Raw genomic sequence first — 27,885 nt, forward strand, 5'->3', positions numbered from 1 at the left:
GCGAGAACACAACGTTGCGTCCTCTGGCCATTAACTGGCCTCGGATTTTTTTCTCGCGATAAGAGGCACGGAACGCGGAGACCCTTTTGCCAGAGCGCAGCCGGCTGCGGAAGGGAACCGTACAAGCAATTCTCGCGAGAGGTAGTGTGACCGTAGCTTGTGGAGAGGGGCGGAGGCCCAGAGGGGCACCACGTGGGGGCTGCCGGAGCTGTCTCGGGCGGGCGTTCAGTTTGGGTCTAGGTTGGAGTTGGAACCGTGGAGATGCGAAAGGAAACGCCGCCCCCACTAGTGCCCTCGGCGGCCCGCGAGTGGAACCTTCCCCCTAATGCGCCCGCTTGTATGGAACGACAGTTGGAGGCTGCGCGGTATCGTTCTGGTGAGCCAAGATCCCGGGCCTGGGAGCTCCCTCATCCTGCCCGGGATGCCCTTTCCCAGGACTGGCCTTTCCAGCGCTCCTTCCCGCCCCGCATGCCTTCCTGACCCCCTCCTCGCGTCGCCTAGTTCAGTCCCCAATCTTAACCCCGCGTTCCTGAGCTCAGACCCAGACCCGGCCCGCGTGCTGTTCAATGCGGTCACCATGGAGACGAGCCCTTCCACTAGTCCGTGCTGACAGCTTGTACTTCCCTTAGATGGGGCGCTCCTGCTCGGGGCCTCCAGCCTGAGTGGCCGCTGCTGGGCTGGCTCCCTCTGGTTGTTCAAGGACCCTTGTGCCGCCCCCAACGAAGGCTTCTGTTCCGCTGGAGTACAGACGGAGGCCGGAGTGGCTGACCTCACTTGGGTTGGGGACAGAGGTATCCTAGTGGCTTCCGATTCAGGTGAGTCACTTTCTCCTCGACCCCACAGGTGAAATAGATGATGGGATACTGGTCGGGCTGGACTCAATCTTTAATGTTCCATAATCAGTGCTTAGGGGGGGCTTGAGGGTATTGGCCAAAGGAGAGCTCTTGTGTAGTGGGAAAATACCTTTCGGAGACTATAAATTGCATGGGGGGAATTTCTAACAAAATTAAGGAATGGATAAGAACCATTTTATGTTTCCAGTAACCTTCCCAGTATCTCTCCTCAAACCCAGACAATCTTGATCTTAAAGATGATGCTTAAGTCAGTTTGTGTTGTCTCTTTCCATTTCTTCCCATTTTCTTCTTTTTAAATGTCTTTATTTTGCTTCCTTTGTTTTGAAAGTCAGGTTCAGCAGTGGAGTCTTTGACATTAAAAAAAATCAGTATTTGGGTGTTGGAAGGCATTCATAGAAGTGGGGCATTAAAAACTGAGCCTCTCTGACAGTTGAGCATGAGCACTACATATTCAAGACAACTTTTGGGGTGTTTTCTGTACTTAATCTGTCCCTGTGCAAGACATTCAGTTATTCAGCATATTTTTAAAGATGCTGTGAGACATTTATGCAAGTTATTCAACAAATACTACTGTTCAAGCAATTGGGAAGATTTAACCACACTGGGCTCTGTGCTACACAGATTGTGGAGACTTTAGCCTTGTCTCCTGGGACTTATTTTCCAGTGTTTTCTCACTGGAAGCCAGATAATGAATTTTGCCAGTCATTCCACCTTTCCTTGTCTTTCTAGAAGTTTTCCCCACCTCGTTTTCTGGATTGTTAACTAAGAAAACAGTAATGCCAGCATAAAGCCAGATGGCTTGGAAATTAGCTAAATCCTCTGATGATAATGGATTTTGCTTTTATAGCAATAGCTTACTTTGTTAGTTTAGTGACAATGGATTCACTTGAATCTTAGACGTGAGTTACTGTCTTGGTGTTGTCCATGCTCATTTCCCTCAACCTTCACCCCACTCCCAACAGGTGCTGTTGAATTGTGGGAGCTGGATGAGAATGAGACACTCATTGTCAGCAAGTTCTGCAAGTATGAGCATGATGACATCGTGTCTACAGTCAGTGTCCTCAGCTCTGGCACACAAGCTGTCAGCGGTAGCAAAGACTTCTGGTGGGTCCTTGTGTTCATCGCTCCTGTGTTTTAGACCTTTGCTGGGTTCCTTTACTATCTTATTAGCCTCATCGAGTAACGTTTTGGGCTTATTGTAAGAACCCCGTGATTAATTATGATTAAGATTTTCTTAGAGATATTGCAATCTATTGTGAATAGACCTTAGTAGCAGCCCAGTAAGCAATGACATAGGACATGTCAAAGGAAGTTCTTGTTTGAACACGTGTTTTTATGTAGATAGTATAGGTCAAAATTAAGACTCTGTTTCCTTTTGCTTCTTAGTATCAAGGTTTGGGACCTTGCCCAGCAGATGGTAGTGAATTCATACCGGGGTGAGTACACATTCTTTTCAGTCTGGCCTTAGCTGTTTTGTTGTTATTCTCCCCTTGGGCTCATTGACTTTGGATGTTAGGGGCAGCAGTTCCTTGCCCTCTGCCTGATGGTTTTCTTCCAAAACTATAGTCAGGCCCCAGTATCTGTCCCTAGCCTTTTCTGAATTTCCCTGTTTCTGGTAATGGCCCCACCATCTTCTTGGCCACAGGGGACTCCACCTCTCAGTCCTGTTCCCCCCTCCTGCTTCCTCACTATTAGTGGGTCCCCAAGTTCTTTGGAACCTTTTTCCCCTTGGTCAGGGATCTTCCTTCCCATTTCTTTCTTTTTTTGTTTGTTTTTTTTTTGTTTGTTTATTTTTGAGAGACAGAGTGTGAGTGGAGAATGGGGAGAGAGAGAGGGGACACAGAATCCGAAGCAGGCTCCAGGCTGTGAGCTGTGAGCAGAGCCCAATGTGGGGCTCGAATCCACAGACCGTGGGATCATGACCTGAGCTGAAGTCGATGCTTAACCGACTGAGCCACCCAGGCGCCCTCTTGCTTTCCATTTCTGATGCGTTTTGTTTTCAGGCTTTACCTCGCATAGATGGTGGTACTCACCTCATCTCTCCACCTGTAGTCCCTCATCTTTTGTGGTTTCTGTGACTTGTGGATTAACATCCCCTTTTCTTGTCCTGGCATTCAAGCCCTTCTGTCACTCTCCCTTCAAACATACTGCTCTAATTAAACCGAAGCATAGTAGATCCTTGGCCTTCTGCAAGTATAAACCTGAGACGTGGGAATCTTGAGCTTTTGAGTATTCACTTCCACAAAAGTTTTGTTTTTCTGGTGAGAACCATCACTTCGTATTAATGTTTTTCTGCTTACTTTCATTAATAGCAGTACCAGTTGACTTTGTTCTGAGAGCCATTCTTCATGAAGATGACATCTTCGCGAATATAACGCGTAGAGCATTAATGTGTGTGTGGCTAAGAGGTGTTCATTCAATAGCTAAGGGCCTTTCCCTGCCAATTCTAACTTTGGAGTGCGTGATTCACTATGTGCCAAAGCAAAATCAAACTCATACATATCCTGGACCTTCAGGGTCCAAGACCCATAAACAGTCAAACAATGTTAAAATGCTGCTGCTGGAGTCTGTTACGTGTGCCTTTTGTTTCTTAGGCCCACAAGGGGTTTTCCTGGTCTGTGCTAACTCTTTCAGTACTTCCTCTGTTCAGCTTTTTTCATTAGTTCTTTGTATTTTTGTCTGAATTGCAAATCCCCTGAGGGCGGAGGCACTACGTAGTATCTTTTTTTTTTTTTTAATATAATTTATTGTCAGTTTAGCTAACATAAAGTGTATGTAGTGTGCTCGGTTTTGGGGGTAGATTCCCGTGATTCATCGCTTACGTACGGCACCCAGTGCTCATCCCAACAAGTGCCCTCCTCAGTGCCCATCACCCATTTTCCACAGTGTGGAAGTTCCTCAAAAAGTTAAAATAGAACTACCCTACGTCTTCTTTATCTTTTATACTTTCCCATGGTGCTTGTGTCTGAGCTTTGCTTTCACTTGAGCAATCCTTTGTCATTGTGTTGGCTTTCTGTGGATTCTAGGGCAAGGAAAGAACTATGGAAGGTGGTTTGATTACATTCTCCTGTCTTGGGGCAGAGCCATATTCAGACCACTTCAGGTAATCTGGTCAGATGCCATTATAGTAGGTGGTTTCCACAGCCTGTAATTAACACATAGCAGCGATCTTCAGAATTTTTAGCATATCGGCCTGAAAATTTTTCAAAAAATTACCCTCTCACACGTTTTTATATTGGCAACTAATTTAAGTTTAAACAGTTGCAAAGGAAGTAATTTCTGGTCATTTATTGTCTACTGGTTTCAAGGATATGTTTGTCAAAATTTTGGACTTGGAGATTAAGCCTCTTCAATATGCAAAATATCTACCGAATAACCTAACTGGCTAAAAACCAATCAGCACTGTTATGCCAGCTGGCCAAGTTAGACTTCGCTTCCTGTCAGAAAAAGTCCGACTTCGTTTTTAGGTTCAGTTAGACTTGTCAGATGTGTCCTTACCACAAGCGTTTGCCATATTTTTCAAAATTGTCATTGTTAGGCAGAAACAGAGATAAGTCCCAGAGCCACCCTGGTGCTCGTGTGTTGTGGTTTGTGGTCCGGTGAAACGGGGCCAGCCCCTCCACTGGATTTTACCCAGGTGCTCTTTCGTTTACTCTCTGGTTCTTAGGGAAAAGCCCCTTTGGGGGTTTTGTACCCCTGTGGGTTTTGTACCCCTAGGCATTGTGCCATGGTGAGGTGTGGGACGGCCGAGAGGTACGTGTGCCTTCTACGCCTGGGAAAACGGGAATGTGAGAGCGGAGGGAGGCAAGGGGCACAGGCAGACTGCGGCAGCTTCTCGGTTCGATTTCAGGAAAGAGAACATCGGAAAAGTTTACTTCTCTAAAAGTAGCAGCGTCTAGAAGTCCCTTGAAAGGCTCTGTGTTACCTGGAGGTGTGTGTGTGCTACACAGCAGAACACAGTTATGGGATGTACATTCCTTCATGCTTTTTGCTCAGCCCCTAATTCCTCTTTCTTGTCTTTACTAATTCATTTTTCTCCCCCAAGCCTTTTTAGGTTCTGTAACTCCACCAACATTTTCTCCGGGGTTTTGTCTAATCCACAATCTCTCACAGAACGGGTTAAGTCGCATCCTGAGACCAGGCCCGTTTCTCACACCTCCCTCGGTAGTATCTGGGCTGCTCGGTAGTAATGCGTCCAGCTTCTGCTCTGTCCTACTTCACTTTCTCTCTCCTTCACAGCTCACTCCGGGCAGGTCACCTGTGTCGCCGCCTCTCCCCACAAGGATTCCGTGTTCCTTTCATGCAGTGAGGTGAGATACAGCCTCTCCTTCCCTCCCCACTTCCTAACCACACTCAAACCTCTGGCCACAAGTCTAGAGTGGACACCTGGCTGGCAGCTGCTTTGGGGATTGTGAAGCCTTTTTTCCATCCCTCCTCCTTCTAGGACAACAGAATTTTACTCTGGGATACCCGCTGTCCCAAGCCAGCATCACAGATGGGTGAGTCTGAGAGCCGGTGGTGGGAGGGTATACTAGCAACCCACCTGGCAGAGGCTTCCTTGGCGAGAGACAAAGGCACAGTCACCAGATCCTCAGTCATTGTGACATAGGGGACGTAATCACTCTCTTTCCCTCTGAGTTTCTATTGATTCCATTTTGTGCAGTGGGGACCAAAAGGAAGGGTAGGCTTGTGGGTGGCCGATTCCGTTCCTGGGACGGGTGGACAGAGGGGCCAGAATTGTTCTCTTCATGCTTTATGCCTGAAACTTGCCTGTGACTCGGGTCCGTCCAGAAAGGGCAGGAGGCTGAGGGATCAATGAGGTTTTGAGGGTCAAGGGCAAGGACACAACTGTCTTCACAGGGTTTGGGAAGGCGAATAAAGGTGCTTCTGGGACTTAGAGTGACTTCGTTTGAGAAGCTTCTTCACAGAGTTAGGCGCTGAGTCTTATTTCAGATCCCTCTTCTCTCTGCAGGCTGCACTGCCTCTGGCTACCTACCTACCTCCTTGGCTTGGCATCCTCAGCAGAGTGAAGTCTTTGTCTTTGGTAAGCCTGTCACACCGCATTTTTACGCCAGGAAGGGGGAGGACGAGGGCACGCTGACCCTGTAACGCACAAGGCTCCAGCTGCACAATCTCAGCAGCGCACTTGGGCATCACCTGTGTTATGCCAGTGATAAGGCAGGATGATCCAGAAGTGGTTTTCGTTTGGCTTTGGGAAAAAAAAAACATGACGACTTTTTTCCTGGTAGATTTGATTGCTGATTGTGCGTTCCAGCTCCTTTATTCCGGGCTTGGCTGCAAGTCGGTGGAGTACAAAACAAGTGGATTGCTATATAGGGACTTCAGTTGCAGAATAGGGCTCACTCTCGTGCTCTTGTGGTGATGAGGCTGTGCGTGTGGTGACACAGTCTGTGGTTGAAATAATAACTACCTCATTCATTAATTTTCAACAACCACCAGTGACTAACGATCCCTACTTTACAAAAGAAGAAACTGATGCTCAGAATGGTTAGCTTGTGCAAGCTTGAGGAACTAGCATTCAGATCCAGGTCTGGCTGACGCCAGGGCCCGTGCTCTTACCCACTGTGATGGGCTCCCTCTTTTCTCTAGGTGATGAGAGTGGGACCATCTCCCTTGTGGACACCAAGAGTGCAAGGTGTGCCCTCAGCTCAGCTGTGCACTCCCAGTGTGTCACTGGACTGGTGTTCTCCCCACACAGGTACTGTCCTTTGTTCCCAGGGGCCTGGTGGGTGTGAATGGGAACTGCACACGGGGAGTGCTTATGTTTGCAAAGCTTAGCTGATTAGGTCATTCCTTAAAGCAGACGGTGCTCTAATTAAGGTTTCAGAACACGAAAGATCTAAGACCATAGTCCTTTTTTGGGTAGCATGGTCTTGTGTTCACATGGCTAAAATAGGGTCTTGTTCCTGCACAACACCCAAAATGATGAATATTGTGGGCTTCTGGGACTGTGTGGTTGGGAAAGCCTGTGTTTCTGGGTTATTGCTGAAGCTGCAGGGAGGGCCTAGATGGGGTGGTTAGTTGTCGGGATGACGGTCAACCCCGGCTTGCTCCATTTCCCTCATCCTTCCCTGCAACTTGTAATGTGGACTTGAGTGGTAGCCAGACCTTAACCTGAGGTGGGGATCAGGCCACCTCCTCTGGGTTACTTTGGGGTGGGGGTTGAGGGCAAACCAGGTAGGATTTGTCTTGGAACCATGGCTTTACCTCTCATAACCGCCCCCCGCCCCCTTGCTCTCCTAGCTCTCCCTTCCTGGCCTCTGTCAGTGAGGACTGCTCACTTGCTGTGCTGGACTCGGGCCTTTCCGAGGTGTAAGTGTGAAGTGGGGTCCTGTGACCGGGAATTGGGGACAAGAGCGGAGGGTGGCTGGGTCCTTTCTGTCTCCATGCACTGTCTCTCTCAAGGGGGCTGGGTGATGGGAGCAGGCTGACACCGACCGGCTCCCCGTCCCCAGTGCTGGCTCACAACTGGCCCTGGTAGAGGAGGGGTGTGGTGGTCGGTGGGATTTCCAAGTCTGGTGTTCCAGCTGTCTCCCAGAAGGGGGCAGTCTACCCTTTTCACGCGAAGAACACGTATATGAGATGCAACCTGCTGTGCAGTGAAAGGCACCAGAGTCCCTGAATTATACTGCCTTCTTTGCCATGATGTGCTCTCTGATCCTGGCCCATGTTACTACCCTTGCTGTAGCCACCATTTCTTCATGAAGTTAGGGTGCTGGATTGAAGGGTCGATGAAGTTCTCTGGATGATTACACTCTATCCTGGTGACAAGGCCACACATCTGGTGAAGTTTGTATAACACATCCCAAAAAGGTGCCCTGGATGTGTTGGATTCTCTCTTTTCTCCAAGCCTGCTTTCTCCTCGTTCTCACCGTGCCCATACTTTCCTTTTTTCTCTTCTAGGTTTAGAAGCCGAGCCCACAGAGACTTTGTGAGAGATGCTACATGGTCCCCGCTCAATCACTCCCTTCTTACCACAGTGGGCTGGGACCATCAGGTCACCCACCACATCGTGCCCACGGAGCCTCTCCCAGCCCTTGGACCTAAGAGTGTTGCTGAGTAGATAAGACAAAAAACAAATCCCCCATGAGTAACCACTCCCTTTGCCCTGCCCTCTCAGTCTGTGAGACCACACAGGAGCCTTATACACTATGTTGATACACTAGATCTGGGCAGTTAATAGGCATTGTCTCTCAGCCCAAGGAAGGCTGGATTCTGGGATCCTGTAGTCCTAGGGAAGAAAAACTTTCCTAAAATTGGATATGTATGTGTGTCTGAGTGTGTGTGTAGATGCATAGTTTTTGGTGGTGGGGGGGAATTAAAATCCATCTTATGTCTTTCCCAAGTCCTTCCCCCACCAAAAAAAACCCAAAAACCAAAAAACCCCCAAAAAGTTCACAAAAGGGTTTTATGCTTCCTATGTAGCTGTGCATGAGGAATTGGCCGTGGCTAGATGGAATGTGGGATGTGGGCATCCCTGGATTCTTGGAAGCAGCTTATATACTACTCATGGAGATAGAAGCAACTTTATTTTTTATAAAACTTAATCTACCTTTCTCATGGGCAATGCTTCCATCCACAAAACTCTTGCCCGACTCACCTTGAGGAAGAGCCAGAACACTCATCATAGTTTTGCACATCTCCTTGCCGTGAAACTGACTCAAAAATACATTTTTTGGCTGGTGCCTGTGTAATGCTCCCCACCCCTCGTGGAGTTGTGTGTATGAAAGATGAGTGTTTTCCTGTCGTAGATTCCATGGAAAAAGTTGGGGGGTGGTACAGAGCTTAAAGGCATTCCGATTAAGTGAAAAACTGACCCAGGCTTGCAGAGAAACATGTGCCACATCTCCCACCCCCAAACAGCTTGGGGTCTGACCTCTCCTGGCCTCTGGATCCCTTTCTCTGGATATAGGAAGTCTGAATGCTGTTTTTGTGGACTCTGAAGATTTTAAATGCAGCATCAGAGAATCAGAAATACTGGTTGGTGAAATAAAAAGTTTAGGCTTTGCTGGCCTGTCTTTTGAAGCGTGTGTTATGTGCAGTTGGACACATCTCACTTACGTGAGGCATCAGGGTGTTCGTCTTCTAGCCCGTTGTCTGTGTGCTTCCCCAGCCCTTAGAGCAGCTAGTTGGAACTTAAAGGATGGGCTGGCTACCACCATAAATCATGGTCAATTACGGATTATGAAACTCAATACAATCAATTATGTACTTTAGTGCTTTGCAAGTTTAGCTCAGCTAAAATCACATGAAACTGAGGTAGTTTGAAGGAATATGGACGAAATATAAATAAAGCTTCCATGCTGCACCCTTGCCAAGCATGAGCTCTTGTCACAATAACCCCCAAGTAAAAACTGGAATTTGTAGTCCTGTGCTGTACTGGGTTTGGGGTAGGTGGGAAGAAACCCTTCACCGTTCTTAACTACAGCTTCTTGGAAGGTAATAGGGTGGGTGGGTAGAAACATTTTAAGTTCTTCTCAGAGGTAAACTTCACAAAGTTGTGATGGCCTAGAGAAAGGAGGGGTGAGGTAGGTAGGAACTAAATTTGCCTAGTCCTTTTCCTGGTGAACTCAGCCATGGTGGAGAGGAAAGCAGTGGAGCTGAGAACCCAAGGAAATGTCCACCTGTATCAGGGTGTTTAAAATGACAGGAAAGAAAGAAAACCTAGGTTTTGAAGAACCACATTATTGTAAAAAAAAAAAAAAAAAGGGGGGGGTGACTGGGTGGCTCAGTCGGTTAAGCATCTGACTTCGGCTCAGGTCATGATCTCACGATTCGTGAGTTCGAGCCCCACGTCGGGCTCTGTGCTGACAGCGCAGAGCCTGGAGCCCTCTTCACATTCTGTGTCTCCCTCTCTGCCCCTTCCCTGCTCATGCTGTGTCTCTCTCTGTCTCAAAAATAAACATTTAAAAAAAAATTGGTTTAGATTCTGATCTGTGCTGATGAGAGTGATCACATCTGTTGATTGCCACTGAGACATTTGCAAACCTAATCAAAATCACCACCCCCCCCCCCCCGGGCTGTGTGTGTGTGTTACAGTGAGCAAACGAGAAATGCGGTATTACACGTAGGGTTATTCACTTGGGTCCTGGATGTGGGAATGGTTTCAGTAGCATGAGCATAGACTTACTGGTGAGTTTGATTTCCAACCGGTCATTTTACTTTGCTTAAAACTGTGGGCATTTATGTTGCATTTAATTTCACTGGTTCAGATGTCTAATGCTGGAATGAATCCACTTCCCTGACTTCATTGTTCTTACTCTGAAGCCCATCAGCCTGACTCACTCTATTCCACTGCTAATCCCCAGTCCGTGGTTACAGGAAGCTTGCTCCTTGGGTAGTGAGTTCCCAGAGCCGAATGCTGAAGGAGGCTCAAGTATGGTTTCAGGTGGCACCAGACATTGCTCTAGTTCCCAAGGTCTCTCTCCTGCCTCACAGGACAGGAGGTCAGCTCTTTAATAAATAGCTACATAGGCATTTCATGCTGACTCCCCACGTTACAGCAGCAGAAATACCCAAACAGTACTACCTTCATCAAATATTCTTTTTTGAACTGCCTCAATGTTCATATGAAATTAGAGGTTTGGGAATAATCCACATTTTCTAGTACACGTTAGTATTTTAAAAGTCCTCACGCACGGGGGCACCTGGGTGGCTCAGTCACCTGAGCATCTGACCTCGGCTCAGGACATGATCTCGCAGTCTGTGAGTTCAAGATGTGCGTCGGGCTCTGTGCTGATAGCTCAGAGCCTGGAGCCTGCTTCGGATTCTGTGTCTCTCTCTCTCTGCCCCTCCCTGCTCATGCTCTGTCTCTCTCTCTCTCTGTCAAAAATAAATAAACATTAAAAAAAATTTTTTTAAATCCTCATGCACAACGAAAAATAATCTTTTATCTTGAATATTGGGAAACACTGCTCTCTCTAGCCACTTTATTGTTAAAAACATTTTCTTTTTAAGTTAACTCCACGCCATTCGTGGGGCTTGAACTCACAACCCCCAGATCAAGAGTCACATGCTCGAGGGGCACCTGGGTGGCTTGGTTGGTTGAGCGTTCGAGTTCGGCTCAGGTCATGATCTCACGGTCCGTGGGTTCGAGCCCCGCGTCAGCTCTGTGCTGACCTCTCAGAGCCTGGAGCCTGTTTCGGATTCTGTGTCTCCCTCTCTCTCTGCCCCTCCCTCCCCTGTTCATTCTCTGTCTCTCTCTGTCTCAAAAATAAATGTTCAAAAAAAAAAAAAAAGTCACATGCTCGTGATCTGAGCCAGCCAGGCACCCTCATCCCATTCATTTTAAATATGTAAAATGGTTAAGATCTTTCAAGTTTGCACCAATCCATAGTCAACACTCTGGGCTCTTGGATTCATTCAATCAATTGATTTTGTTCAAGTCATACTTGTCCAATTTATCCACATGAGTATCACAAAAGTTTGGCCAAATGCTTTGCTAAAACCGAGGTATTTTGGCTCTGATCTTGCCTTCGTCTACTTGGGTATTGTAAAATCTGGGAGGGGGTGCGCTGCCATAGGCATTTCTTCAGTAAGCCAACTAAAAGACGTTTGTAAATGTTTTCCCATGAGAACAGGCTAGGCACCAGGGAGGAGTATTTTCAAGCATCCGGGTGGGTGTGTAAAATAACAATGGTATTTTTTGACAGCAAAATGTCAAGGATTGAGAGCACACAGAGCGACGTGGCATACTGACTTTCAACAGAACCCTCACTCGGCATTTACTATTCATCATCTGCTATACACATGGAGTCATAGTTCCTACCCTTGGCATGATCATCCCTGAATGAAGCAGAGGTCCCTCCCGGGCATCCATTGTTACATCGTGGTGTTCTTTGCATCCATAGCAAAGGAATCAATGCATCCATAGCAAAGGCATGGAATCAATGGTTAGGTCTGAGATCCCGCCTTGTCCACTGCAGCAGAATAGGATCCCAGAGGACTGACCCAGGTACAGATGAGGATGGTGCAGATTGGCAGGCAGACTGAGCTCTGTGCTGGGGACAGCATTAGGAGCTAGTGCCTCCTGGAGGGGATGGAAAGGCACAAACCTAGTGGGAAATCTCAGTGATACGGAATCTGGGGGACAGGAGGTGGGAGGAGGGAGGCTCAGAATTAGAGAGAGGCATGCATCCACATCAGGGAGGTCTTAAAAGATAGCCAGCAAAGGCCCCAGGTGCCTGGCAAGACTGAGTCAGAACCCAGGCCCTGGGAAACAACTGTAGTGCCTACAGTTTACAGAACAGGAAGAAAAATGAATGCGGAGACCCATTAACAAGAATTAGGGGACCTGGGCTAGAAATTGGGAAACAAGTAAGAGCATGGTCCTTAGTGTTAGAAACCACACCAGGGGTAATGTAGCCAGTGGTACAAGTTGTTGCCCATCCTAATCCTGTGTTGCCCTCAGGAGGCTTAATTATTTCCTGATTCAGGTTACTGTTAGCCCAAGGAATGGAGGGTGGCATTGAGCAGGTAGGTGGGACTCCAGTGGCCCCAGTGATGGTACAGAGTAAGTCTCTTTGGTGATAAAACTCACATTTTCCCCCACTGCACCTATCCAAGAGAGATGAGAGAGATGCATACATCTCCAAGAGAGAGACATACACTCGGGGGTGTGAACAATCTGTTCACTAGACTAGAAGCTCCCTGAGAGCAGAAACTGTCTTGATCACCATTGCATCTAGAGTGCCTAGCAGGGCCTGGCACATGCTCAACAAGTATTTGTTGAGCACTTAAGGCAAGGCAAAGATGGATGAGTAAGTGGAGACAGTCTCTTTTAGGTGGGGTATTCCATCAGGCTTACCTAGAGTTTTACTGAAATATTCCTTGCCTACACATCCTATAACATCTATTGTTTTTATTCCATGATATCCAAGCAGTCTTCTTTTTTTTTATTTTTTTTAAAGTTTATTCACTTTTGAGAAAGAGAGAGAGCATAAGAGCATAAGCAGGGGAGGGGCGGAGACAGAGAGAGAGAGAGAGAGAGAGAGAGACAGAATCCGAAGCAGGGTCCAGGCTCCAAGCTGTCAGCACAGAGCCCCAGGTGGGACTCAAACTCACGAACCGTGAGATCATGACCCAAGCTGAAGTCGGATGCTCAACCGACTGAGCCACCCACATGCCCCCAAGCAATCTTCTGATTAAAAAATTGATCTTCCTGGTTTCTTCATACTAGAAGTGGAACTAATTTAACCACTAGTCATTGTATTTTGCCTTGTCATTTATTATATTGACATCTGGTTAGTACCTCGGTGAAGTGTGGATGAGGTGAGCAGTGTCAGTCTCTGAGAAGATGAGCATCCGATTTCTGGTCCTCCATGATTGAGATTCAGATCGTGAAATATGGGACCTACTCATGATTTGAGATCCTCCGTAGCAGAAAAAGAAAACTGGCGGATCATAAAAGCATCTGGCTACAGATCTATTTTTGTTTATCCTTCATATTGTTGTTGTTGTATTTTTAAAATATTGGCTTTCAGGTATCCAGAGTTGTATTCCTTATATTCCTTAGGTTCATAACACGTTCTCAGCGTTGGCTCGTGTACTGGGTCAAACACCGTTGACCCGCACGAAAATTCAGATTTTTGTCTTCTCTTGAGAAACTGAGGGATCTTCCAACACTGGGTCTATTTCACTACATGGCAGCCGTGAGTGGTTACTCAGAACAGCTGCCTCTGTTCATACCCATCTCTAGTGTCTCCTGACCAAGAGGCTTCATGTTAGTTGGTGTATGTCACTCGGCTCGGACTGCTATCCTTCTAATAAAGTGGAGAGTGAGCTATTTTATTGAGCCCGCTTCACCCATTTACGTTACCTGCCTGGCGAGTCTCGGATGGGAGTTTGAGAACCCGGCTCTGCTGGGCAACTGTTCTGGCATCCTTAGTAACAGCTACCGTTCGCTGAGCCCTTATTACGAGCAAAGCCCTGAACTAACAATGTTTTGTACGTCATCTCGTTGACTCCTACCTATAAAACCGTATGAGCTGTTTTACGAGTGCGGAAGCTGAAGCTCAAAAAGCTAAGCAACACAGAGGTTCAAACCTTACCGTGCCTAGGTCCAAGGCTGGGACTTTTAAACTTTATATTCCACCCCTTCCCCAACTAATAATCCGGTAACAATGGAATGACTGCCTCCATATAGTGTGTACTCCTCATACTCAGTCCCTGTGGCGCGAATCCCAGGAACTGGGCTGAGTGCTGCCCTGCCCTCGCCCTGGCCCGTGGCGGACACCCACCGTGTGCCAGGGTCAGACCCAGCTGCTGCTTTGTTGGTTTTGAGGGAGGACGGGAGGCTGCTGGCATCACTGTGGCTCTGATAGAGGACGGGAGGCGCTGGGGTCACTGTGACACGGCAGCAGCCCATTCATCACCGCCCCTGGTTTTGTGTGTGTGTAGCCAGGCTATGTCAGCACTGTCCCGGGGCTGTGCCCGGGGAAGTTCCTATAAAGGCACTCGAGCCCTAGCCTTGTAGCTCTCAGACCTTTGAGATGGGGAGGCTGTTGCTGTGGGTTGGTGAGTGTGGCAGTTCCCAGCCCCTGAAAGGTCACTCAGTCCAGCAGACAGCAATGTTCAAGGCCTCTTGAGCACCTGAGAAGCAGCCTAGGACTCGAGATGGGGGGGGGGGCAGCTTAGGTGGAGGTGGGATGGGACATGGGGAAGGCACAGAGGAGCCCAGGCAGGAGTCATCTGAGCAGTGGTTCTCAAATCCAGCTGCCCATTAAATATCTTTATGCCCAGTTCCACCTTGGACCAGTGAAATCTGAATCTCCAGGGGGAGGAGCCAGAGTATCACTTTTTATACTTGCAGCCAAGGCGACAACCACTGGCCTACGGCTTTCGCTGACTTCTAAGTCATCGCTGTCCCTGTGCCGAGCCTGTGTGTATCCACATGGTGTTGGTTGGGGTTAAATAGGAGCTTTGATAGATTTGGCTCCACTGGTTCAACTTAGAGAAGAGGAAACAGGTGAAGGGAGGCTGTCTCCATTTGTGCATCTGTGTCTGGCTCTGGGGCACGGGTGGTGGGTGCCCGGGAGGACTGGAGGGTGGCCGGGGCAGGTCACTCGGGGCATGCATGTGAATCAGAGCGTGATTCCACCCTTTGTTTCCTGCAGGGCTGGTTCTTGTGCTGAGGCACCACGATGGTAAGGAGAGTGTGTCCTCCTCTCTGGAGCCAGGGAGCTCCCCCAGCTGAGCGCTCTGTGTTGAGTGTCTCCCGCAGCCCCTCCCTGCCCTGGCCCCTGTGTCAGGGACCATCCATCCACTGCAGTTGAGCAGAAGATTTTCAGTCACCTGCCACTTGTCACTCTGCGTTGGTAGGGTCCAGACTTGAGGATCCATCCTATCAGGATTTTATAAGGCGTTCTTTCCCCCCTGGGGCCTCAGCGGTTGGGGTGAAGGGGGAATCAGACCTCAGTCTAGCTTTGGGGTGTGTTTGTATGTGGGGGTTACGGTGGCCTGGCCTCTCGGGCTGTGTTCACACCGCTCCGTGGAAGCTGAGCTCCACCCTCTCCCTGGGTCTCTGCCAACTAACGCACGTTCTCCCTTGCCAGGCGCCGCCCACAAACTGGTGTGTTATTTTGCTGGCTGGGCGCAGAGCCGACCTGGCCCTGCCTCGATCTTGCCCCGTGACCTGGACCCCTTCCTCTGTACCCACCTGATATTTGCCTTCGCCTCAATGAACAACAATCGCATCGTTGCTAAGGATTTCCGGGATGAGAAAATTATCTACCCAGAGTTCAACAAGCTCAAGGAGAAGTGTGTTCCGATGGCATGTGGGGATCGGATTTTCAGATTTTACAAACAGAAGAAAATTAAGCCTATTTTCTCTTGTGACTTATCAACTTTCTTCTGATTCTTCGGGTCCTAGCCTCCTCTCACAGGGGGCTTGGGATCATCTCTGCCTGAGAATTCCCTGAGGAATAACACCCTGCGCTCATTCTTGCCTCCTTGCCTTTGTTGCCTCTGCCTGGTAACCCTCAGCTCACCCTTCAAGCCAGAGGGAAGGAGTTCATGTACTAATGCTATTAAAATGCTTCCGGGAGGGGGGTGGGGCGCGTGGGTGGCTCAGTCAGTTAAGTGTCTGATTTCAGCTCTGGTCATGATCTCATGGTTTGTGAGTTTGAGCCCCACATCAGGCTCCACACTCACAGCGTGGAGCCTGCTTGGGATTCTCTCTCTCTCCCTCTCTGTCTCTGCCCTTCCCCAACTTGAGCTTTTTCTCTCTCTCTCAAAATAAATAATAAACTTAAAAAAAATTTTAAAAATGCAAAAAAAAATGCTTCAAGGAGGGTCCGCATATCACAGATGCTTCACAAATGCTAGTGTCTTTATTACCATTTGTCACCTGCACCCCCCCCCCCAGGACAGTGAGGTCCCCGAGGGAAGGGGCAGTGTCTCCTGTATATTTGCGTACCAGTGGTTAGGTGAGTGCCTTGAGCAGAAGTGGTGCTCAGTAAGTGCTTGTATTCCTGTCCCCAGCTCTCTTGGGTTCTCTCCCTGTCCAAGGAGAGGTCTGTCACTGTGCTAATAGTTATAGATGGCCAGGGTATAAATCCCACATCACTAGATCACAAGCTCCCTGTGAGCAGGGAGCTTGTCTGTCTTGTTCTCTGTTGTACCACAGTCAAGCACCTAAGGCAATCAAGGGCACATAGTAATTACTCAATAAATATTTGTTGACTAAGAAAACAGTGAAGAGAAACATCTTGAGACTACTTCTTTTCCTTCGCACGAGAGCATCATGAGATGTGGGGGAGTTTGGTGGACTTTGGACAGCCTGGGAGGTCGGGTTGTGATGATGCATGGGTTGAATGCTCTCCCCTCTTTTCCTTTCTTTTCTTCCCTGTTCTCTGCTCTGCACTTCTCTGCCCCTCCCTCCACCTGACTTCCCCTTTCACTCCCCTCCCCCCCTAACTTTTGCTGTTCCCCAGGGGCCCACTGGAGTGGGGACCCAGCTTACCTCCCTCTATCCCGCATCACAGGAACAGGAAGCTGAAAACACTGCTGTCCATTGGTGGGTGGAACTTTGGCACAACCAGGTGACACTTTGGGGCCCCTCCCTGCTGCTTGAATTCCCCATCCCTGGGTATTTGGCCCCCAAGGGCTGAGAGGGGCTTTTAAGAAGGGTTGGGAGTTTCAAAGACCTGCCTTTCTTTCTTCCAGCCCGTGTCTGCGGGCCAGCTGCCAGGTGCAAACCAAGGGGCTTTGTGGGGGTTGTGGTTCTGAGAAAAGCCTTCCTTGCCTCACCCCGGGTCTCCTGCAGGTTCACCACCATGCTTTCCACATCGGCCAACCGGGAAAGGTTTATTGATTCAGTTATATCCCTCCTGAGGACACATAACTTTGATGGTCTGGACCTCTTCTTCCTGTACCCTGGAGTAAGAGGCAGTCCCATGAGGGACCGATGGACTTTTCTCCTCTTAATTGAAGTAAGGCCAAGTCTGGAAGCTCCAGAATCCAGAAATGATTCTACTTTTATCATATCTGGGCTCGGGGCGTAGGAGGAGCAGAAGGCCAGGTGGGGGCAGGGGCAGGAGAGCGGTAGCAGAATGTTCTTTTACTGCCATCCTAGAAGGGTCTGGCAAAAAGAGCAGGAGTCCTCATAGTGGCTCTTTTTCACCGTCACACCCAGGTCCTGCTCCAGCACTGCAGCCCAAGTGATGCCTCCTCGGTGCAGCTTCCTGGCCTCCCACAGGCAGCCTGTGCTCCCCCTGCCCGGCCAGCCCTCTGTTAAGTCACTTACCACGTTGGCTCAAGGCCGCCTCTGTCACGAGCCTGGGGCAGGGGCTGTGTCTGACTCACCTCTGTGTCCCTAGAGCCTGGCTCAAGGGGCTCTGTAAATAAAGGTATCCTGGATGATTCTTTCCCTGACTGCTCTGTCTGGATCTGTGCGTCTGCCTTTTTTGGCAGGAGCTCCTGTTTGCCTTCCAGAAGGAGGCGCAGCTTACCAGGCGTCCCAAGCTGCTGCTCTCTGCCGCTGTCTCTGGGGATGAACAAATCATCAAAACAGCTTATGAAGCGCTCCTTCTGGGAAGGTGAGTGGGTGCTGCCTGGGGGGCAGGAGGGAAGGAGGCACGTCACGCTCAGAACCCTGGCGTGGCACAAACGCTCTGCCTGTGAGCTCTCCATGTGCAAGTGCTATTTGGGGGGGCCGGCAGAGGAACATAGGTGGGGACAGGGATCAGCCCCACATACCCTGGGCTTTCTTTAGGAGACCAGACGGAGCTGTAGGACCAGTGCCCACAGTCACATCACTTCGGGCAGAGCCTTCTGCAAAGCTCTTTGCTGAGTCTCAAAGGAGAGAATACCAGGGGCCTGGCCTCTGCCGTCCCAGAGTACAGCTGTAGACATACACTGTGGGGCACACGGCGGGCATCAGAGAGCCAGATGAGTTAGCAGCCACTGACACAAAAACAGAAATAGGCATGCCCAACCAGGTCTAGTTTTCAGAGCGCGGGTCTCTGTAAAAAAGTTACAAAGCTAAACAAAGAACCGCTCATAACTCACTCTCTCTGGACACGCCAGTTCTGGGCTAATTTTCTTGAACCTCAAGAATCGAGTGTTGACAGAGGAGCCGCTGAGGCTAACAGAGACCAAAATAGAGGATGGCGTGGTTCGGTGTGTGATTACACCAGGGAGCCTGGTTTCAGTGTGGGGGCAAAAGGGAGGGACCCCATGGGACATAGAGTTTGTCAGCATTGGTCTCAACGGCCGGGCAGGCCAGCTGGGTGACTTGAGGCCAGTTAATTAACCTCGGAGTCTCAACGGCTTCAGCTCTAAAACGGAGAGAGCGATGGTACTGAGGCCAGCGGCCAGATCAAAATTAAATGCTGGCATTTTTGTGCACTGGTGCACTGCTGACCTGGTAAGTACTTGGTTACACTTGGTCATCCTGAGAGTGTTCTGGAAGAGATGGTTTCACTGGTGTCTTGAACGGCAGAAGCATGGAAGCTGTGTAGCTGCTGTGGGGAGTACCGCCTTCCTCATGACAGCATGACCGAGGTCATGACAAGTGACCTCGGTTGGCACTTGTGTCAGGCGTGAATGTGTTTTTTGGTCCGACTCCCGTCTACTTCCATGGAAACTCTCAGGATGGCCTTGGTCTTCATGCACGGCTGTCCCTAGCCAGCATTTTGCTGCGGTGACACATCTCGAGTGGCTGGCACAGATGGGCAGGCACCCCAGGCCGAAACGGGGGAGAAGCTGGAGTGGCCAGTACACCACCAGTCAGCTGGTTAGTCCTCTGGCGACCTGACTCGAAAATCTGCTTAGCCCAACCTTTCTATCTCCTCCTTCTGCCCTTGCAGGCTCCTGGATTTCATCAGCGTCTTGTCTTATGACTTTCATGGAAGCTGGGAAAAGTTCACAGGACACAATAGTCCCCTGTTCTCTCTGCCTGGAGATCCCAAATCTTCGGTAAGGAAAGATCTCAAGGGGCCCCGACACCTGCCCCTGAGCCCAGGCCATTGGCCGTCAGTAACAAGGAGGGGTTTGTGTTCTTCCCACCTGCAGGCACATGCCATGAAATACTGGCGGAATCTGGGGGCACCCCCAGAGAAGCTCCTCATGGGGCTCCCCACCTATGGACGGACCTTTAACCTCCTCAAGGCCTCTAATAATGGGCTACAGGCTGAAGCTAAGGGTGTTGCGCTTTCAGGAAAGTACACCAAGCAAGATGGCTTCTTGGCTTATTATGAGGTGACAGGAATAGAGACCTCTGTCTATTAGTCAGGTCTCCATCCTCTGTTGGGGCAAGAGCAAAGACAACAGGGCAAAGGCAAGGGTGATGGCGGGAGGACAAAGAGGTAGTTTACTAGTGCAAGAGAAATCCACTATATAAAGAGAATCTTAACTGTTATACAAGTCAATCCTGACTTACTATCTGGCCTAAATAAAAACTATTAGTACCTGAAATATATATAATTTCAAACATTTGCAAAAGTAAAAGAATAGTATCACCTCCTCCCCTCCTCTGCCACTACCACCTACCCCTCACCAGCTTCAATCTCTAACCGCTCTTGGCCCATCTTGTTTCATGTCCGCTCCCTGACTCCCTCCCTCCCGCTACGAGATTATGTTGAAGCAGTTCCAAGACCTCCTCTACTACAGATTCTTTCCTCTTACCCCGATTCCACTCCCTGAATCCCCATCTCAACAAAGCTTGCTACTGAGTGGAGGAAAGAGACTTGGACCCAAGGGAATATAAAACATAAGAGAGGACAATAAGAGGCACAGGGTGTGTGGCTTAGGGATCTGAGACCTTTCCAGATAGCTTTAGGACCTTTCCAGATAGGAGCAGGTAGCTTTAGATCAGGGCTTTGGAGCACAGGAATGATCCTGATGGGCAGGAATGACAGGAGGGAAGGGCCCCGCAGGCCAAGGATGGCGGGTACGGAGGCACATGGTGTGCATGGGTGCCTTAGGTAGGAGTGGAGGCACAGGGCTCTGTGCTGACTGGGTAGAAATGTTTTCCTGCTAATCCAGCGAAGCGTGGTTTTGAGTGATGGCATAGTTGAAATGGTCTTGAAAGACATTATAGACCAAAGACATGTTTGATAGACAGAACCTTTATTTTTTTTTTTAATTTTTTTTTTTTTTTCAATGTTTATTTATTTTTGGGACAGAGAGAGACAGAGCATGAACGGGGGAGGGGCAGAGAGAGAGGGAGACACAGAATCGGAAACAGGCTCCAGGCTCCGAGCCATCAGCCCAGAGCCTGACACGGGGCTCGAACTCACGGACCGCGAGATCGTGACCTGGCTGAAGTCGGACGCTTAACCGACTGCGCCACCCAGGCGCCCCAGATAGACAGAACCTTTAAAGAACAGAAAGGAAGGAAGGAAGGAAGAAAGAAAGAAAGAAAGAAAGAAAGAAAGAAAGAAAGAAAAAGAAAGAAAAGCCTCAAACGTTAGCTTCTGCAACCAGCTTGAATACTTCTGCTTCTTCGTGGCGTATGGTTTCTAGCACAATGCCGGGCACCTAGCCAAACTCACATGCCTGACTGATTGTAACAACCCAGTTCTCCTTACTTGTGAGAAACCTGAAATTTATTAGAGATTCACAAGCTAGTTTGATGGCCTCCAAGACGGGGGCCCCTTTATGCTGATTTCTAAAGAAGACAGGAGAGGTTTGTTTATGGGAACTCTCTGAAAAAGATACAGGTTTGGTCAAGGGTCAGATAGGTTACCATTCGTAGTTTGATATTGGCATTATTTAGCAAACCCTGATTTGATTTTTAAGGATGTCAGCCACTCCTTGTTTCTCTCTTTCTTTCCATCACGGACATTAGAGAAAGGAACATATTTTAATACGAATTTGCTCAGAAAAGAGAGGAGGTCCTTTGTGAGTGGCTTTCCCCTCCCTCTTTGGTTTGCCTCTTCTCATTCCCTGGCAAGGGATTCTTGGATGCTTTGTCACTGGGAAAAGAGCAGTTTGCCTGCTGGTGCTTCTCTCCATGGACTTCCCGGCACTAACCTGGTGATCCTCCTGGCAGATTTGCTCCTTCGTCCAGAAAGCAACGAAGCGCTGGATTGACTATCAGCATGTCCCATACGCCTACAAGGGGAATGTGTGGGTTGGCTATGATGATGTCCTCAGCTTCAGTCACAAGGTAAGACATTGGTCCTTTCTTGCTCCAGCATATAGTTTCCCTCTGGCTTCCATGAAGCTCTTATCTGTACGGTGTGTGTGTGTGTGTGTGTGTGTGTGTGTGTGTGTGTTTACTGGGTGGAGGTGAAAAGGTGAGATTTACTAGATCAGGTGAGTTTCAGGCATACCTGACCTAACTGGGGTTTCCTAAATCCGTGTATCCAATTCTCTTCTTCTTCCTTTTTTTTTTTTTAACTTTTATTCAGTTTTGAGAGACAGAGAGAGACAGAGCGTGAACAGGGGAGGGACAGAGAGAAAGGGAGACACAAAATCTAAAGCAGGCTCCAGGCTCCGAGTTGTGAGCACAGAGCCCTATGTGGGGCATGAACTCACCAACGGTGAGATCATGACCTGAGCCAAAGTTGGACACTTAACCAACTGAGCCACCCAGGCACCCCTTAAATTTTTATTTTTAAGAGAGAGAGAGCAAGTGGGGGCACAACAGAAAGAGAGGGAGACAGAATCCCAAGCAGGCTCTGCATTGTCAGCACAGAGCCCCATGTGGGGCTCAAACTCATAAACCGAGAGATCATGACCTGAGCCGAAATCAAGAGTCAGATGCTTAACTGACTGAGCCACCCAGGCGCCCCCTGCCCCAACCCTCTTCTTTGGAAGAAAAGGAGTCGCGGTTTTGAGGGGAGAAATGACTTCTCTCAGTTTATGCAGATTTTTGGCAACAGTTTCTTCTTTTCTGCTTGGGCCAGATAAGTTCACAACAGCTAAATACCAATATGAGGTAAAACTTGCTAAGTGCCCCGTGAATATCACTGAGATGTGTGTCAGGAGTAGGGAAGTCTAGGAGGGCTTCCTCAGGGAGGTGAGCGGCAGGAGATAATGACATGGGGTCAGAGGGTGCTGAAAGCTCATTCAAAGTAGGTTCAAAGAAAAATTTGGGTGGGGCAGAGAAGTTCTGTAAAGCGTAAGAGAAGGCAGTAAAGTGCAGGTCAGTTTATAGAGGGACTTGAACGCTGGCAAAGACGTTTGGACCTCTTCTTGCAGGCATTTTAAGGCAAAATCAGGTTTCCGTGCAGGTACATGACCTGCAAGTTTGAAACCTTTAGAGCCTAATGGTGAGCACCTCCTCTCCCCACACAAGCAATGTTAAATGAAGTCGAGCCTGGCAGGTCTTTTTTATAGTGAATTAAAACAGAAATGACATGCTTTGGTGATTTCTGAACCTGCCTCTGCTTTGGAATCACCTGAGACTTGATAAATGTAGAAAGATGTGGCTTCACCCCTGAATATTCAGCAGGTCTTAGAAAGAATCTGGGAACTGTTTTACTATGTTTCCATGTGATCCTGCTGTAACGGGTTTGGCATTTTGGAAGCTCTGAGAGAGACTCGGAAGTGTGCCGGTGACATACTGAGGGTTGGACCAGGCGGTTGGAAATGGAGGTCTGAATGAGAAATTGTCAGCACTCAGCAACTGCCTGGATATCGGGTCTCATTAGAGAGACGTCACAGTCTCCTCTACTATATAGGTGATGCAGAAGCGACAGGTGTTGGCTGTTCTTTGGGGGAAGTTTGGGGTAGAAAGCACAAGGTGATAGGGCAGCATTCGTGAAGACCCACCATGTACCTCCTCTGTGCACAGCACTGGGGGAGGCCCGCTGTGCAGAGTATGGCTTTCAGCCTCCAGGATCTTACTCCAGTTTGGGAACAGAGGACACACACAGAAAAATCCAGTGACTCAGTGGAATTACCCAGTTGGATGGAATTCAATATATGATCCACAGGACATGGGGGAGGGTATTGACCTGTGTGTCTGGGGAAGCCTGAGACCAGCAGGGATGGTGTTCTCGCGTTGAGTGGCAGTTACTGTGCCTTGCAGAACTAGAGGGGAACAGAGTCCCGTGTGAGGGTGATTAAGGGATTTCATCACAGAATCCCAGAGCTGGAAGAAACCTCAGAGGTCATCATCGGGAGATAATTATCCCTGGATTTCTCAGCGTTTCTGCGCTGTCTGGGCATTCTGAGCAAAAGAAACAGAGCAGCTATAATAAAAGTAGAAAGCTGCCTTCCCCTCTTCCCCCAGAGCCTTTGCTGACTTTCAGAGATTGTAGAAGTCCCCTCCCCAGAGGGGACTTGTCTACATCCCAGTGAAGCTCTCAAACCGTCCAGAGGGGAGAAGGGTCCGATTTGCCAGCTGTCTCACATAAGCTCAAGGCTCATAGTTTCAGGATCCCTCTCCTGTGCCGCAGACCTCACTGCACGTACAGGTGTCTATCTGGCCTTCGCCATGTCATTCTTTGGGCAGCTAGGCCATGGGGAGCAAAGTCAAAGTGCTGTTGTGATTGGTCTTTTGCCATGAGTAATAAAGGTCTGTCCTCTGATCCAGAGATCATGTGTGCGCACACGTAAACTGGCAGGCTGACTTGGTTTGTAAGCAGTGTAAAATCTCAGAATCTTGACAATTTCAGCTTATCTATAATTGGGTTCCTCCTTCTTCTTATTTTACATTTGGGGAAAGTAAATCTCAGAAAGGAGCCCATTGATTTGGCCAAGTCATGTAGTTATTTGGATGTGATGGAGTCTGTCTTTCCCATCAGCCATGACAGAGAATACTAGCAAAGTAATAATAGGACTCGGATTTGGGTCTAAACCCTGCCATTTAGTTATAGGTGAGGGTTTTTTTTTAATGATTTGTAAAAAATATTATTTTATTTTATTTTATTATTTTATAAAGAGAGAGAGATGCAGAGGTGGGGTGGGGGGGGAGGAGAGAGAGAGAGAGAGAGAGAGAGAATCCCAATCCACGCTGGGCATAGAGCCTGACTTGGGGCTCAATCCCATCACCCTGGGTTCATGACCTGAGCTAAAATCAAGAGTCAGACACTCAACTAACTGGACCACCCAGGCACCCCTATATCTGAAGTTTTAAAAATCATGGACAAAAGCCTCTCTTTTCTTATCTGTGGAAAGGTGACAGTATTACCTGCTTTGTCTCTTCTTTATAGTGTGACTGTGATATACGGTGTGAGGAAGTGGTTTTAAAATAATATAGCAACATCTGTGTTTCAGCATAATGACAATAATGATTGGCACTGGGACCCTGGTGAGACAGTTTTCATTATGTGCAAGGTTTTGATCCAAATATTTTACATGTAGGAATTCTTTTTTAAAAAATCGTCTTCCATTGTGGTTTATATACACAATGCAATACTACTCGGCAATGAGAAAGAATGAAATATGGCCCTTTGTAGCAACGTGGATGGAACTGGAGAGTGTTACGCTAAGTGAAGTAAGTCATATAGAGAAAGACAGATACCATATGTTTTCACTCTTAGGTGGATCCTGAGAAACTTAACAGAAGACCATGGGGGAGGGGAAGGAAAAAAAAAGTTAGAGGGAGGGAGGCAAACCATAAGAGACTTTTAAAAACTGAGAATAAACTGAGAGTTGATGGGGGGTGGGAGGGAGGAGAGGGTGGGTGATGAGCATTGAGGAGGGCACCTGTTGGGATGAGCACTGGGTGTTGTATGGAAACCAATTTGACAATAAATTTCATATAAAAAATCATCTTTAAAATTGTGGTGAAATATACATAAACATAAAATTTGCCATTTGGCCCATTTTTAAGTGTCCAGTTCAGCAGCATTAAGTGCAGTCACATTGTTTTGTAACTATCTCCACCTTCTATCTATCTCCAGAACTTTTCTTTTAGAGAGAGAGAGAGAGAGAGAAAGCAGGGGAAAGGGACTGAGGGGGGAGAGAGAGAGAGAGAGAGAGAGAGAGAGAGAGAGAGAGAGAGAATCTTAAGCAGGCTTCATGGTCAGTACAGAGCCCAATGTGGGGCTTGATCCCATGGCCCTGGGATCATGACCTGCCCCGAAATCATGAGTCAGACACTGAACCAACTGAGCCACCCCGGCGCCCCTATCTCCAGAACTGTTTCATCTTTCCAAACTGAAACCCCATTCGCTTCTCCCTCACCCCCGATAGTGACCACCACTATGCTTTCCATTTATGGGAATGTGACTCCTCTACCTCCTACGAGTGGAATCGTACAATATTTGTCCTGTTGTGCTGGGCTTATTTCACTCAGCGTAATGTCTCCAAGCTCCATCCATGCTGTAGCATTTGCATGAAGGCATTCTTTGGTTCCTAAAAAATATCGGAAATGTTATCCCTTTTTTACAAATGAGGCAAAGGTTTGTGTGACCTTTTCAAGATCCCTTAGCTAATAAGTGGTAAAGGCGAGATTCAAATACAGGCTGTAACTACCAACCATGCTACTGTAGTGTTTCCTGAGGGTCTGTCTTCAGTGTTTTGCCATTGTACCCAGTCTGGGGGATGGCCAGCACAGCAGGTTGACTGACTACTCCTTTTTCAGGCAAGGTTCATAAAAGGAGAGAATTTTGGGGGAGCCATGGTGTGGACGTTGGATCTGGATGACGTTAAGGGCACTTTCTGTGGCACTGGCCCTTTCCCCCTTGTCTCCAAGTTGCGTAGTTTCCTGGCACAAGCTGGTAAGTACCTATGGCTTGGAAGTGGGGTTGGGAGCTGTATAACGAGGCTCTTTTAGATCTGCAGGCTTCGGTGAGACAGCATGGCGCCGAAGGAAGAGAACAAACTTTGATGTTAGGCCGGTCCATTTCCTTGGCTTAGAGGCAGGCTCCATTTGACCCTCTGAGCTTTGTTTTCCCTATCTGCAAAACGGGAATGATCCTTATACTCATGACATTATTATAAGAACTATATGAGATAAGAAATGAAAACTGCTGGCTCAATGTTAGCGCTCAATATATGTCAGTTTATTTCTCTGTGGCGTCCTCCTGCTTTCGTGGGACAAGGGCCAGAAGAGGAAGTCAGATTTCTTTTGATAACCTCTTTGATAGTAGAGACTGCCCTGGTAGTTAGGAGATGGAATCTGGCATGCTACAGCTACAGCATCCTTTGAGATGATTCATAAGTATCATTTTAGGGACAAGGACATTGGGGCTCAGAAAGGTAATACTGCTAGTCAAGGGCAGAGATGGGACTCCAACCCAATTCTTTACAAAATGCTGTCAGGAGTGGCCTCCTTGCCCTCCATGTTGTTCCTGGTGCCTTCTACCATGGGGGACACAGGAGGTTTCTGTTATTAGGCCTTGGGGGACAGCAAGGTCTTGCCGAAGGTGCCATCAGTAAGGTCAAAGTGAGGCCTTAAGCACAGAAAACGGGCAGGCTTCTTGGGGTCGTTCCCCAGAAATGTAAATGTAAATGCCCATAGGTGCCTGGGATCATATCAACATGATGAGGTGAGGAAGCAGGGCTTCAATGTGGTGGGATTTTATCTATGCCCTCAAGTCAGTGCATTATGAAATCCTTCACTTCTGGATTTTGGGAGCAAGCCCTTCAGCCCTGGAGTGGTCGTAGTCCTGCCAGCAATTAACAGGATGGGGAGGAAGCCGTAGGACTCTCATCCTGTTCTGATGATTTCCTCTAGAGTTCAGCTCAACTCCTTCACCATCATTTTGGCTCTTAACTGCTATGAATTCTTTAAGAACTGACCCCGAAAGTCCGACTGGAACCAATGATATGGGGCTTTTGTCCTCAGAAGGAAAGTCTATGGCTTCTAACACCCATAGGAAGTCTGCAGATATGACTAGAGGCCACCAGAGTGGGATTGTGACCCCTACGAGTGAAACTACGTCCTTTGGAAAGCACACTGTGGCTGTGGAAATGAAGACTGAGACCCTTGGAGACGCTATGACTCACGGAGAGATGAGTATGGTTTCTATGCATGGTCAGACTAAGTCCCCTGGAGAGAAGATCGTGCCCCTTGGAAAGAGAGCTGTAGCCCCTGGAATGATGACTACCCCCTCCAGAAATATTACAGTCACTCCTGACAGGCAGACCAAGACTCTTAGAAGAGAGCCTACCACTTCTGAGGTGGACACAGACCACCCGGTTGGTCACATTGGTCTTCAGACAGAAGCCCAAAGCAGGAGGCCATCCTCTGGCCCTGTCATCTAGCCCCAGGACACATTCCTCTTGCTTTGGACAACCCCTGTGTTCCCATTAATGGGAACGAGTCCTCTGTCAGTTCGATGACCCTTCCAACAAGTGCTCTCTCTCTCTCTCTCTAAAGAAAGAAAACCCAGAAAACTCTGCTGTGTGTCAAGGAGCCTAAGCTCTGTTGAAGGCAGAAGCTGGGGAAAGCCCTTATCTTTTCTTGTAGATCCCCTGACAGGAGCTGCTCTTACCCAGACATTCATAAACCATTCATGGTTATGAGCAGGCCCCAAAGCCACAGGGAGTTCGTCTCTTTTCTGTTGAATAAACTGGAAACACAAGAATCCATCTGAGTTCCCTGGAGTTCTTTTCTTGAAATGACCTGAGCAATGCAATTGTCAGCTCTGCCTTTCAAGTTCACGTT

General features: G+C 48.4%; 2 protein-coding genes across 2 annotated transcripts; both read left to right on the forward strand.

The window, feature by feature from the left end:
- Window positions 1-27: 27 nt before the first annotated feature.
- Window positions 28-9,533, forward strand: WDR77 (WD repeat domain 77). Its single transcript, XM_047083555.1, has 10 exons — window positions 28-376; window positions 630-815; window positions 1,817-1,958; window positions 2,241-2,290; window positions 5,094-5,164; window positions 5,299-5,353; window positions 5,827-5,898; window positions 6,465-6,573; window positions 7,119-7,187; window positions 7,779-9,533. The coding sequence occupies exons 1-10, from the start codon at window positions 262-264 to the stop codon at window positions 7,936-7,938; spliced, it is 1,029 nt and encodes a 342-aa protein (XP_046939511.1). The 5' UTR covers window positions 28-261; the 3' UTR covers window positions 7,939-9,533.
- Window positions 9,534-14,365: 4,832 nt separating this feature from the next.
- OVGP1 (oviductal glycoprotein 1) lies at window positions 14,366-27,712 on the forward strand. Its single transcript, XM_047085804.1, is given in 13 exon segments — window positions 14,366-14,390; window positions 14,990-15,019; window positions 15,428-15,632; window positions 16,859-16,915; window positions 17,140-17,305; window positions 17,787-17,911; window positions 19,184-19,292; window positions 19,389-19,574; window positions 21,370-21,486; window positions 25,858-25,993; window positions 26,953-27,477; window positions 27,480-27,574; window positions 27,577-27,712. Coding segments are annotated over 13 exon segments (1,839 nt in total). The 3' UTR covers window positions 27,640-27,712.
- Window positions 27,713-27,885: the final 173 nt, after the last annotated feature.

Source organism: Lynx rufus, unplaced genomic scaffold (assembly GCF_022079265.1).
Source record: "Lynx rufus isolate CCGP_SWC_20201006 ecotype Redwood Valley unplaced genomic scaffold, mLynRuf1.p SCAF_2, whole genome shotgun sequence".
NCBI classification, from domain to species: domain Eukaryota; kingdom Metazoa; phylum Chordata; class Mammalia; order Carnivora; family Felidae; genus Lynx; species Lynx rufus.